This window comes from Pavona decussata, unplaced genomic scaffold (assembly GCF_977016875.1).
Source record: "Pavona decussata unplaced genomic scaffold, jaPavDecu1.1 SCAFFOLD_64, whole genome shotgun sequence".
Taxonomy (NCBI): domain Eukaryota; kingdom Metazoa; phylum Cnidaria; class Anthozoa; order Scleractinia; family Agariciidae; genus Pavona; species Pavona decussata.
Genome location: NW_028145484.1, coordinates 1640457 through 1654773, shown reverse-complemented (window position 1 = coordinate 1654773; position 14317 = coordinate 1640457). Strand labels below are relative to the sequence as shown.

The window sequence follows — 14317 nt, the reverse complement described above, 5'->3', positions numbered from 1 at the left end:
GTAGACGCATCAGTCGGTCAATAAGCGCCGTACAGACTTGGCGGTCATGACATGACGTTGATATTTCACTTGGAAACTTTAACAAAAATCATCACCGTCAGATTTTCCACGGTCAAAGGTGGCAAAAAATGGCGAATTTTCGCTAGGATGTGACCTAGATACTACGCTAAAACGATGGTACCGATAAGCAAAAAAGATTAGAGCCGAATCTCTTTTTGCGTGATTAGCACATGCGTCACTGACTCACTACGTCTCGCAGATCACGAAACTTGTTTATTTTGGTTGTCGCGCCAACGATTTTGTTTCGTCGCCGTTCCAACACACACAGAGCTAATGGCTGTGTGAGACCGCCAAGTTGTTTTTATTCTCAAAAGAAAACGTTAAGACAACGTCTCTGATTGACAAGTCTGTCTGTGTACTTAGGATAAATTCCCTGACATGTGGACGTTGGGCGTGGTGCATAATTTAAAAGGTTATGTCCCAGGACGGGGTATTTACCTCTGATAACCGACCTCGTTGTTTTCGCTGATACCTAAGTTTGGATCGCGTCTCATGCGAAGCAAACATGATTTCTTACGGTGATTAGTTTGAGCAGAGTATAATTTAGTGCTTGAGTGATCGTATCGAGTACGTAATTTTCAAATTCGGCGGAGTTCGCGGTTACTGAAATTACGACTCTACTATATTTGCCTCTTGTAGGGAGCACTCGAAATTATTTTTTCCTAGTATGACTGTGTCACTAACTGAATAATACATCACTATCATTTATTTACCAAGCTTAAAATACACCATCACATTTATTCCATTGCGCATATGCCACACATGACAATCAAATCCTTGCAGTACGCAGAATGTTTGTCTCATGAACCTAGTTTAATGGCCTTAGCTCCCACGAGTCTCCTGTAGCTCAGTGGTAGAGCATCCGAACTAGTAATCGGAAGGTCTTAAGTTCAACTCCTTTTGGGAGAACCCGGAATTCTTTTTTTTGCGAGTATGCCTGTGCCAAAGATTACTGACTGAATAATGCATAATTCTGATGTATTTGTTAAGTCAGATGAAAAATAATTGCATTTGAAAGTTTTAATGCACTGTTTTGTTATTATCGTTCTTGGGTTCTACTCATCTGAATGCCGTGTCATGCATTGCCTTCAAACGGAGTTCAATGAAAACAAGAGTTACTCCAGTTACAATATTAAAATTGTCAATAAGACTTTCTAACGCTAAATGAACCATGATTTGACAATTTTGACATTAATTTTTGTCATTTTTGCCTGTCCAATACCGTACCCAGAGTCCTAGAGGGCCAAGGATCCGGAGGATTCTGGGTACGAGATTGATGCCTTTCCCCAGAGCCTGCATTTCTTTTCGGTCAGTGGTACAAAGCTTAATTATTGTGCATCTGGGCCGGGTTGTTCGATAGCCGATTAACGCTAATCCACGATTATAAGTTAACCGAGATTTTCATCTCACTCATTAAAAATGATTTTAAAGGCTCATTTTAAGCTAACGGTAAAGAAAACTCTAAGGCAAGACTTAGGGACAAAAATGTTTTGGACGGATCCTCACGGATTAGTAAATATACTCGAATCAAACTTCACGCTTAACCTTATATTAGTTTTATCGGGCTTTGAACAAGTGGGCCCTGACTGTGGAACCATCCAGATGTTTAAATATTCTAGGCACTTTCCTCAATGCAATTTAGGCTTATGTTTTCATTTCCGTTAAGGTTTCCTTAGCCGAAAGGAAGAATTAATTAGGGATAACTAACTTACATAAGTTGTTTATCTTGGTGCTTTCATTTTACCCGAAGACCCTTCGATCGGAAATGTCCTGAATGTTTTATCGACCACGCTTTTTCCATCGCTTTCAACTGAATTCCAAGAAAGCGCAAGGTTGAAGTTAGTAGTAAAAAGCCCAACGTTTCGTTTTGCAACGTGATTGAGGGACAAACAGCTACTTAGCTGTTATTTGAATCCGTTATGCGTTAACGAGATCCCGTTAGCTAAATACTTTAGAATATAACTGATTCTAGAAAGTTTGGCTTTAGGAAGAAATAATAAGTTCAATATACATCTACAATCAACCCTATCAAAAGTCAAAACAAATTAACTTGAAATTTTGCAATTTTTTGTCAAATAAGGCAAATACATGCCATGACTCTTAAAGGAACTTTAAGCTCCATGTCAAACTGACTTTCCATTTTCTCTATGAGCTTATGCACTCGGTTATTTGTAACAAACTTCCGGATCCAGCGAACAAATCTCGGAAAACCGCAGGCTTAACAAGTCACGTTTACAACGATTTAAGGGTACAAAGAATGAATATTTGGACTAAAAGCCTATTCATTTTATCGTGACAACGCAGTGCAGTACTATGAGGATATATTGTTATCGACAAGGCTTTATAATTACCAAACGATAGCACATAATTCACCTTGCATGTGCTGCGGCCAAACGACTCTAATTAGTGAACTTGTCTAAATGTTAATCTCTGAAGTTAACTAAAACTTTTTAATCCTCTGAATCAGTATTCTTCTCAAACCACATTGCTAAGCTTTAGGAATTAAGCAATTAACAGCTTTTTTTGGACGTGAATGTGGTTGTAATCTCGGTCTGGTGTTATGTTCTTAGAGTTTGCTGCGTTCTTCGACATTATTACCTGTTTGAGCTCATGCCAAACAATTATTAAGAACTTTAATTTAGTATTTTACTCTTATCTCGACTTTTCTTTGGGGAAAAAAAGTTAACCACCATCATTAGATTATAACAAATAAATTCTTTATAACTTAAATGCACTTTATCGTTAAGTAAAATAGAAGTTAAAAAGAAGTCAATAAAATTGAGCTGTCCCATCAGCCTTGCATTTGTTTTAAGCCTTAGAAGTTAATATACTATTTTACAGTTGGGTGCTTAGTGACCCGGCCTTGGAGTGGAAACGAAGCTAGAGTTAACTTTGTTTTGATACAAACTTCAGTAATGCGTCATTTGCAAGCACACCTAAATACCATGACAACAAGTTGAGGTTTGTATATCAAACAAGGACGCCAGCCTCACCTCCACTCAAAGATCGAGGCCAAGTCACTGAGCAACTGTAAAATGGCGCTGGGTGTAAATCAAGTAATCGATCATGATCAATAATTCCTTGGACAGAGTATGAGAGCCGTAACACGAAAATGCCATTGATGGATGTATTTTGTTTCAGTCAGTGACAGAAACATACGATTTCTCCCATCACGAGTCGAACCTATGACCTTCCGATGCTCCCGTAGCTCAGTGGTAGAGCATCCAAACTAATAGGAGACTCGTGGGAGCTAGACCATTTTACTTGAAAAACTAGGTTCATGTCACCAGTGTCCTTCATACTCCTAGATTTGAATGTCGATGAATGGAATATGTGCTTTGAAAGAAATGTGATGTTATGTTTTAATTCTGGTGAATAAATTATAGAGGTATGTTTTCAGACATGATCAGTGACACAGGCATACCCGGAAAAAGGAATCCGAGTTTTTCCTACAGGAGTCGGAACCCAGGCTCGGCTATAGGAGACTGATTTAAGTTGGAAACTTTGTATGAATAAATTTCTCGTTTTTCCAAATCAAAATCCACACATCATCGGAGATACCATTTATAACTTATACATGATCTTCTTCCCAAGATCATTAATTTTGGTTCCTCTATGAAAGTAATGAGAAAAATTCAAAGTTAAGATAACAAAAAAAAAAAAAAGATTAAAGAAATATAATCTTGCAACCATCGACTTCATCTATCGTTTTTTTAAGAAACTTTTAAAGTTTTAAGCTGTTGAAAGTAGTTAGTCTCCATGATACGTAGTGCTAGAAATAATTGTATTTGGAATTCAATACATTGAGTTATTGTAATCCCGACGAGACTACGGGAAGAATGCGAAGAACGACCGAGATTTGGAAAGAATCTTTGGATCATAGAAGTGAACCTACTGCGCAGGTCATGAATGTGCGCCTTCAAGACTCGTGAGGCCTATATTTTTTTATATGTCCATTACATTTCTTTTACACAATCTGACATGTATCTGCTACGAGATAACATATATGTCAGGAGATCCTAGCAAGCTGTACCGAGCTTTTCAGAGAGGATCCCGATACTTCGGTAAACTAATTTAAATATCGCAGACGGATACAATTCCCTAATCTAATATTTACACTGACGGGTTTTGTTGTCATAGGAATTTAAGTAAAATCAAGAGAAAATTTTCCCTTGGTAAAATCTAAGAATAATATGAAAATGTTCGATCAGGCCGTCATCTCCACACGCCTCTACGTTTTCTCTCTTTCTCATTTAGTAAGTTCTAATTTTAACACTCAGCAAAATCAGCTAGACCACAAAACAGTGGATTTTTTCGTTTGAAATTCACGGAGGGAAATGCGAATTGCCAAACGTGCGCACTCACAAGGTGCAAAGAACCGAAAGCGAGGAATCTCGCGCGCGGGAACTTCTCGTTCGAGAATGCACGCGTTCAGCGGTTGACTATCTCTATTTCATGATTCAAGCCTGGTTCTGGTAATAAAAATGTTTTAAAAGCTCTAAATTAACAGGAAGGGATAATGATTTACCAACGGGGTGGGCTACGTATTCTCCTGATAACGCCGTTATGCTTACTGTCAGTAACAAACGCTTTTTTTTTTAAACAGTTTCATTTTGATCGTTATCAGCTTTCTAGAACTTTATCGGCCATAAAGCGCCTTTTGCTATATATAAGACAGGGCCGTACGTAGGATTTTTTGTCTGGGGGGGCAAACTCCGCACACCCATCCACAGGTGTCTCCTGTATATAGACAGGGTTTCAGTTGGACGTTTTTGTTTTTACCCTTACACACAGAAAGTTATCGCCTCTAAGATTTTTAAAAAAAAATCAAAACGCACTGATGCTTTTTGTCTTAAATTTTCATGATTTATTATAGCATAAACACCTTGTTTAGCTTGAAATTGCCTCCAAGGTCTCTGCTACACAATGATGATTTATATACCATACTGTGAACAGCAGATCGTCCAAATCCGCTACAAAGACTTGGGAGTAGAACAGGCCTTTAAAAACCAATTTACGCTCAATTTAACTCTGAAAAAAACCTACTCGTGTCAGCTGAATTTAAAAAGGCTAAAACATGCGCTAGGGAGTCGAGTAGGCTTGTCACCCTTTGTTTACACAATTCTAAACCACAGACAGCCCAAATTACAAAATCATTGTTGACCATTATTTTCACAAGAAAACATGTACTGGCCTTTGCCTCGAAAGATTTTCCAAAATAATTATTTGGAATTCGCATTGAAGAGAGATTTTTCAGTCAGTTAGTCAATTTTCTTGTGATTTTGGACCAATATAGCTACAATAAATAGCTCAGCAAACTCAAACACTGTGTTAGAAAAAAAATTCAGTTTTGCTGGCGGGGGCAGCTGCCCCCTCTGCCCCCGCGCTATGTACGGCCCTGTAAGAGGCTATAAATTTATCTGCTTAGACGACTCTCCATGTGGTCAATTAAAACGGTTTCAATCTTTATCGTAGCTTAATCTAATTGGGGCACTTTAATTTGCTACTAAATGAGGCTTCTATTTCGTTGTTTATCGCGCGTTTCTATCATGAAATATATCCTGCGAACACCGCCAATTCCCACACTATTCCCAGCCTCTAGGATCCTCGTGCACCTGTCCCCAGAGGCCTGGATCGATGGGAAAAAAAAAAGGAAGAAAGAAACGGAAAAAACCCACAATGCGTTCTTTTTGCTCAATTCTTGAATTGCCATATACCTACTGCGTCACTCTGATTGTTCTTGCGACAAAATGAAATGTTTATTTTTTAGTCCGACTATTCTGAGTTCCAGCCGATGTAATGGGCATGCAATTTCTATCTGTTACTGGTTTTCCCGTGATACGACAAATTTAAAGAATATCGGTCGCTTATATTTCATTCTCAGCCTTTTCAAGTTTTGCTTTCACTTTTGCATGTAGTTGTAAAGATGGATAACATTTAAAACGTGTTCACTCAGACAAAACGTTGCTATTAACAGTCAGCCAGTCTCGAACTTACGAGAAGAAGCTCAAGTAACTAAATGCTTGATTAATTATCCTTTAAAGATCCCCAGCAGAGATTAATATAAACACCTCCGATCCATTCTCTACTGATAAAATAACTTACACGATCAAGGAATTTAATTTAAGAAGCTGTCGGACTTTTTTTGGACTGAACGAAAGTCTTCCTTAGTGTCACGTGACATCCCTTTGTTCATGACGTCACATAACTTGTTTTTGAAAACGGGGAACCTTGTTACTTAAAAGTTTTGAAAAGTTTTCTCAATGAAAATTTTGTTGAAAATGTTCGTCTTAAGCACTGTATAAATACCACTGATTAAAAAAATTAAACATGCAGACCAAAAAATACGTTTTAATATACAGGATTCATTATTCACACTTTACGAGTAAATCCGGCCACGGAATCAAAAGTTACAACCACTGAGATAACTGAGAGAAGGGATTGGGAACTGGTAGAGGAGACTCGGACGAAGAGAGAAGGGATTAGGAACTAGGAGACAAGGTCGGAGACAAAAGGCTTGAACTGGGAGAGAGAAGGGAGGTGATGGTGAGAACTGGACGGGGGTGGGGAAGGGGGAAGGAGAGGAACATGGAGGTATATGAGTGATAAGCGAGATAAAATGACCTAGTTACAGAAACTAACAGAAAAACGCGAAGAGAACCGTAAACCTTAAGACCAAAGAAAAGAGGCACCAGTTAGGTAAAAAAAACTTTATTCGAAAGCTGACAAAAATGAGTAACGAGAAGTACATCTTTTAAAGCTACGGGAAAGCTTGAAAGGTTAGTAATTCTACATCATTTTCACCAGTAAAAAACCAGAAAACGCTTCAGTGATTTGAATTATACTATTTGCAGCGCTGCGCGATATCTAAAAAAACATCAACAGAAAAAGTTAAAAAGAATCAATGTAAAACGTTTCATGCGATGCTTAACGAAAACAAGATTTACATCGTGGAGGACTGTTCTGGTATATCTGGAGAATGTGCTGCACCCCCCGGATAACCGTCTAATTCAGCAAGCGCGTTGTGACGAGAAAAGCGATGAACAGGAGGGTGAGAACACCTGCGGAATGGTTCAGAGCTGGGGCTTTAGAGGGTTGAGTAGTTGCCGGTGAAGAAGTTGTTTGGGTGTACTTCTGGAACATGACCTTGGCAAATGGTTTGGCCGCGTCAGCCATCATTTGCGTGTTACTACTAGGAGTAATCCTCGTGATGACGTCATAAGGCATGGTCTTGCTGTTAGCTGAATTAAAGTTCATTCCGCTGTCCGTCCCGGCATCCCACGGCAGCAGATCCATCATCACATTGTCTTTCCATCCACTACTTCCACACAGGTCATAGCTGTCAAGTCCAACGAACCAATCAGGGGACGGGGCGATCATGGTGATCAAAGACACCAGGGAGTACTTGTCCTTAACCGTGATCATCATGGTACTAGTGCCGGGAGAATTCACGGCAGCATCTGCTTTGTAAGCTTTGTGCACGAAGTAGGGCTTCATGTAATTCTTGATTTCGTTATACAGTGTCATCGCGGCACCTGGTAAAAATAATAGAAGGAATAGAGCGAAATTCGATGAGTGCGTCAAAGAAGAGGAAAGCAAACAGGAAGATCAATGGAAGAACTACAGGGAGTTATAATGGTGCTTGCAGTCCAAGAAACCACTAAGATTGACGCATTCAATGGTGTGGCCGAGTGGTTAGTGCACTGAATTGATACTTTAAGTTTGATCATTGCTTAGTTTCTACAGCTAAATAGGTCAACTTCTGGATATGATTTGGCGCGAACATCACACTAACCCTTATTAAAACAATGCAAATATATGGACGTCGGTGATTCAGTCAGCCATTGAATGATTGAATCAGCCAGTCTGCATATCTATCAGTCATTGAATGATTGAATAGGTCCGTCCGTCAGTAAGTCAGTTAGTCAGTCAGTCAGTCAGTCAGTCAGTCAGTCAGTTGGAGAGTCAGTCAGTCAGTCAGTCAGTCTGTCAGTCAGTTAGTCAGTCAGTCAGTCTGTCAGTCAGACAGTCAGTCTGTCAGTCTGTCAGTCAGTCAGTCTGTCAGTCTGTCAGTCTGTCAGTCTGTCAGTCCGTCAGTCTGTCAGTCAGTCAGTCAGTCAGTCAGTCAGTCAGTCCGTCCGTCAGTTAGTCAGTGGCTGAGTAGGTCAGACGATCAGTGAGTCAGTGGGACAGTACCCCAGCCAGTGATTCTTCATGGCTTACCTGTTTCGGCGACTATCTTGACACCTGGCGAAGCCCTGGTCATGTCACTCCAGAACCTGTACCTGTAAGTGTGGGTAGCAACTACAAGAGGCGAGAAGTGAGGGTTTGAGGGGAATCCATTGGGATGAGTTTGCATGGTCCACTGCGCCTCGAAAGTGAGTTTGTAAGTCTGCTCACCGCTGCACTGTGTCATGGTTGGCTTGTTCTTCCTCTGGAACATCACTTTACCGAGGGTCATTAACTCTCCAGGCACATTCTTGAAATTAGTGTCCGAGCTTTTGGTAATCACCTCAATATTACCTGGTGGACTTGTTACCGAATCAGCGGCCGTAAACGTAGCTCCGCTATCAGTGCCTGCATCCCATGGTTGTAACATGTCGACTGTCATACTGTCCAGCCACGTGCCACTTGTAGTGTTACAAAGGTTCATTTTCATGATCCCAGTGAACCAATCGGGTGACGGTGCAATCATGGTGATAAGAGAAACTAATGAGAAGTCCCGCGTGACCTCTACATCCAGACCCATGACATGTTCGGTGCCGTTAAATGTTGGACCGGACGCCATGAAGTGCTTCCACGCCGTTTTGTTGTACATTATAGCCTTCATAATTTCCATTCGCAGTGTCGTGGCATTACCTTAAGCAAAAAGAGCGAGGTTTTACTTACTTTTATTAATTATTTTGCCACACAAAGAAATTACAAAGAGAAAAGAGACACAATGAAATAATTTAATAAAGTTACAAAGAAAACGTGGCGAGAAGACCGAAAAGAAACTGGAAAGCTTATGTGTGATTCGGCCTCCCCAATTAAACTAAGTTGACTACAAATAATTAAGTTAGTCACATGGCGTAAGGACGTTATCAAGAGAAAAGTAACAACCAATAAAAAAATCACATGTTGTTCATAGATTACATGTAATGCGAAAAACAACTGATTATCATTGCAATAGAGAGAGCGGGTCTTGATCTTCAGACAATAAAAACAAGCCAGGGCACTTAGCGGTTGGTTTAGGTCAGATATCTGTATCGCCTCAAAAATCTGAAATGCCGATTAAATTGTAAAGAAAACTACCGGTTTTTAGCCTACTGTCACCTCAAACATTCGCAGCACTGAAACACTCATCGCTTTTGTCTTCCGGGAGAGACAGATATGTAGTTTGAAGTACAAAAAATGACCAGCTATCATTTTGGAAAACATAGAGCAGCTCGCGAAAATTCGGGGAAATACGTGAGTCCGTTCCATAAATTTTTGTACGATTTTGGTAAAGAATCCAAACAGATCACTCTGTTTTAGTCAATTAACACAAATTTGCCGTTGAAAGGGCCATAAAAGTCTGGAAAAACAAGGGAAAACATTTCAATTAGATTTAACCCTTAACGATGATCAGCATCAATTTTTCCTTGCAACATCAATGCTTTTTCAACCCCTGGGGTCATGAGAATTAAGGATATGATCACCCAAGGTGAATTTTCGTGTTATTTTAATAACTTCTCCACAGTACTTTTATATAAAAAGAATGGGGACAACATAGGAGAACTAGTTCTTTGATATTAGGGATTAAAGGGTAAAATGTTCTAGTTGCAGTTTCAGATAATACACTATTAAGTCTTAAAGAATTGCGCCGATTTCAAGAGACTGTACGAATGGATAATTGAACGAGTTTTCAGTTAAAAATATAGTTTGACAAAACCGTGGCATACAATAAACGCACCCAACATTTAATATCGATGGATATCTGTTCGCATGGCTCTCTCTCGCCGCACATGATTTTTCGGATTTAGTCGTAAACAAAATCTGCACTGAGTTTTTTGCGATAAAACTTTGTCAGCTCAATTTTTTTATAACACTGGAAAACTAATTCCTTTCGTTTACGAAGGAGCAAATCCAACAACAGCAAATTCGGGGAATAAAATTCCATTTCGTAAAACTTCCTGCAACTTGCATTTTCAGCTAAGCATCCGAACACATCGGTATGTATTAGCGCACACAAATATGTCCTAAGAAGACATTTTTAAAACTGTTTGTTTAAATTTTCTCGTTGAGTTCCCCTGAGTAACAGAGGCGACCAGAGACATCAAAGTCTAGCAATTGCAAGTCGAATTGTCTTGCGCATGAGCCAAACGGCAAAGATCGGGAGCTTCTCATTCACAACTCATTATTAGTATCACTTGCTAACAATTTCATTACTCTGTGTGATGAGTTGGAAGAAAGCTTTGCATTACATTAGGGGTGTCTCAGTCACATTTTATGGTGATTAAAAATCGTCTCTGTATAAGAAATTCGAGTTTCTTGAGTAGCTTTTCACCTTCAAACTTCGCCTTTTTTTAAGGGGATCTTTGCGAATTGGGTACCTTTCTTAGTACTTCTGAAACGTATTTGTCATTCAAACATTCAGAATTTAACCAGATGAAATTAGCAGCGTTAATTTACAGAAACAGCCCTTCCTTATTAGGTTCCTATCTATTTTCTCCAATCTGTCTTAAAATTAAAAAATAATGTTCCACAACGAACGAACTTACCGGTTTCTGCGACATTTTTCACTCCTTCAGAAGCTCTCATCCCAGGGGCCCACATGGTATAAGCATCTTCGTGAGAACAACCGATCAATGGCGAAAAATGGCCGTTAGCTGGAAAAGCATTTTGGTGTGTGGCGCTGCTCCACATCCCATAAAACGCCAAGGAATACTGGGCCACTCCTTGGCATTTGTATGGCGGAGCGGAATACACGACGGCGAAAACGCTCAGAAATGTTGCCACCAAGAAAGTAATTTTCCCCATGTTTCAGTTGACGTCCGACTCGCCACAGCTACGACCCGAAATGATCTGAAGGTGTGACAGGGCAATGCTTGAACACATTCATTTAAGAGATATTGTTGCTATGATATTGCGTAACAACTTCGTTTTACGTGGATTAAGGGGTGTTCCATTATATTCTCACGAGGGTGCGTTTGGTGGCACTCACGTTTGTTTCATATTGTAGTTTTTGTAACCTGCGCTGGTCTGTATAAAAGAACTGATTTTGTGTTTTATCTCAAACTTGTAACCTGTTTGGGAATAAAATAACTTAGTAAGAAGCTTCTTTTTCAGTTTTCATTTCGGTAAACTTTTTTTCTGTAAAAGGAATGCCGATCAAATATTCATAATTAAAGGGCGTTGTGGGGAGGCATGACTTGGCAATGACGAAGTCCTGTTTCAAATTCTTCTAGCCAATTAGAGATGACGCATCATAGAAGTTATTAAGTTAAACTGGACGTTGAGCTACCGTAAAACAAACATCTATATATTGTTCGCCTTTTCTTTACAAATACTCTGAAAATCTTTTGCCCGACTTGCCGCAAATTTCGATTAAAAAGTGCACTGTAATCAGTGATGTGCGTGTTTGTTACCACGTCGCTAACGTAACGAGTTGAATACAACAAACAAAGGCTGCATTATGTCAGGATGCAAGCGAAAAATATAACCTTTTAAGGTTTAGAGATATTGCAGCTGGTTAGCCTTGAGCTAAACAGTTTGCGAAGAAACCGACCACCTGAAGATTAGTTTTGTTCGCAAAGCAAATTATACTGATTGGAACGACTCTGTCACATAAGAGATAAACAATTAATAATGGAGTTTGCTCATAAAATGCATTATACATAGACTTCGATAAAATAAATTAATTAAAAAAAAAAAAAACATTAGTGGACATTCAAGCCTCAAGATACCCTGAAAATCAACCTGAAGGCCGTTGAAGCATTTCTATACTCCGAGCACAATCCAAACGAGGTTGGTCGGAACATAGGGCAAACAAGCGCGGATTCGAACAACTCATTTTATTCCATTGCCTGAAGGCACTCGTTAATTCTAGTAAGCTGCATGGAAGTTTTTCTTGTTTATTTTTTGGAGGTGGGGGTGGGGCGCTGACTTAGGTCAGAGATACGTTGCGAGACAATTTAGGAAGGAGAGTTGTGTATTGTAACACTTGTTAAACCCCACACGCACCAGATTTTTTACAATAACTAAACTTTTCAGTCATTTGCAAACTGAAATAGCTCTCTTTTGCATCTTTTATTGGTACTACAGTCTCCTAGTTCTTGGCCTGATGTGGGAGCCGGTCAAAGGTGCGTGGACGGTGAAGAATTTGATGAATTCTCTTGCCCTTGAACTCAAGTTTTGTCAAGTGTTTCACTTATGTTAAAAAATTAAATGGTAAATACTTTGCGTGCTTGAAGCTTCTTAGACATATATTGTGCCTCTACGTTTTAAATATTTATAATTGTATGTCACGATCGTTACTTGCACTTTTTTTGTTTCATTTAGTAAACGGAACCCTTTTATGGGTATTTGATTACATGCAAAAATACTTGGTTCACTTTTACTAATGTGAAGTGTACGATTGTAATCAATGAAAACATTGACCTGGTTTGCTCGGTCAATTGAATCAAACGCGATTAGACAAGAAAAGTCAACAAATAATTGCTCTCGATAACCCACGCAAAGCGTTATGCATGAGTGCTGGTCTCGCTACGTGATAACTTTACAGTATTTATACTGCAGTCATATCGTCCTCTTTGAGTCGTGCTCCACCGAAGAGGATGGTGTACTTTGTTGATATTGCGCTTTCAAAGGATGACACATCCCACAACTTTGATAAGCTGACCAGCTGAGGGAACGAATACTGTATAGCTTTAGGTAAAAAAACGATACAACTGATCGAGGCGTACCAACACCTCATGCATAATAATGGACAGTTTTTTCCTGCACCGACACCCACGGATAGGTGTAATGTAATGGGTACACTCGGATGAACTTAGGTGAATATCTGTTCCCGAAGACCTTTTTAAGCGCCTCAGAAATTCAGATATAGTTGTAAAGAAAATCTAAAGTTTTCAACGGCAAAATGTCATCCCTTAATTTCACAACATTGGAAAACTAATTCCGTAGTTTTGTTTTAGGGAGACAGTAAATAAGCCGGTCAGATATCATTTTCGTGAAGTCGGTCGACAACTAGCTATAGCCGTTAGCTAGTAAATTCAGGGAATATAATTCTGTTTCCTAAAACTTTCTGCAACTTAAATTTTAGCTAAAGCATCTGAACAGAGCAAAATGTATTAGCTTACACCGAATATGTCTTTAAAAGGCCACAGAATGATCTGGAAACACAGCAGACAGGATTTTAAGTAGTTTTCTTGTGGTCTCGTTGCGCGCCCTTGATGTGACTACGTCTTCTCTAAGAGTCTCCTCAAATCATTATCAAAGCAGCTGTTTGTTGTTGGTTCCAATATACAAATAACACAGAAAATATTAATTTCAATTGTAGTGACTGGGAGAAAACACATGAGTTTTTGTTTGACTGCAGTTTCGAAGAACTGTTGATTATGGTAGAAACGTTTGTATATCTCACTGTATTTGTTCTCGAACAGTGATTTGTAAGCGTTTCGTTCTTCCCCAGAAATGTTTGAGATTTCCGACGTTTTGGGAGCGGGGAGGTTGAATTCCCTAAACTCATGAATCGATTTTCAAATCGTCAGCAATCTGCACGTAGATGAGTCAGCAGGGTGGCAGTCATAACCAATATATTAAAACTGAATTCTGCCGATGTTGAAATTCCCGATTTCTAGTTTTAGTGCCGAGTCATAGTAGGCAACACTTGTTTATGTTCTGCACGTTGTTAAAGATAAAGCTTTGCTGAAAATCTCAGGCATTGAGGATATTTCAGTAGACATTACTATTTGTTCTGAGTCGGTGTCTGTGAAGTCATCATGATATATATTTACATCAATTCTAAATCGAGTCCAAACAACGCAGCCGAGTGCGGCAATATTAGTTTAGGATGATACACTATCTTTAGCTATTGTGAGAATCTTTGGAAATTGGTGATATTAGGCCATCAGAATAGACAACAGGTGAACAAAACATGTATCCGACCACAAACTCGGCGGAACTACACGCACAACGGATACGAGATCACTTGGAAAAATACACTGAAAATTAACACATTCTAGTGAGACACCCTGAAGAGAAATGAAAAGCCGGCAGCTTGGTTCAGATGTCC

General features: G+C 39.4%; 1 protein-coding gene across 1 annotated transcript; it reads right to left on the bottom strand.

Moving 5' to 3' along the window:
• Positions 1-6757: 6757 nt before the first annotated feature.
• Positions 6758-11117, bottom strand: LOC146478360 (uncharacterized). Its single transcript, XM_085111897.1, has 3 exons — positions 10803-11117; positions 8284-8919; positions 6758-7595 (listed from the first exon to the last, which is right to left on the bottom strand). Exons 1-3 carry the CDS (start codon positions 11059-11061, stop codon positions 7066-7068), a joined length of 1425 nt encoding a protein of 474 aa, XP_084968023.1. The 5' UTR covers positions 11062-11117; the 3' UTR covers positions 6758-7065.
• Positions 11118-14317: the final 3200 nt, after the last annotated feature.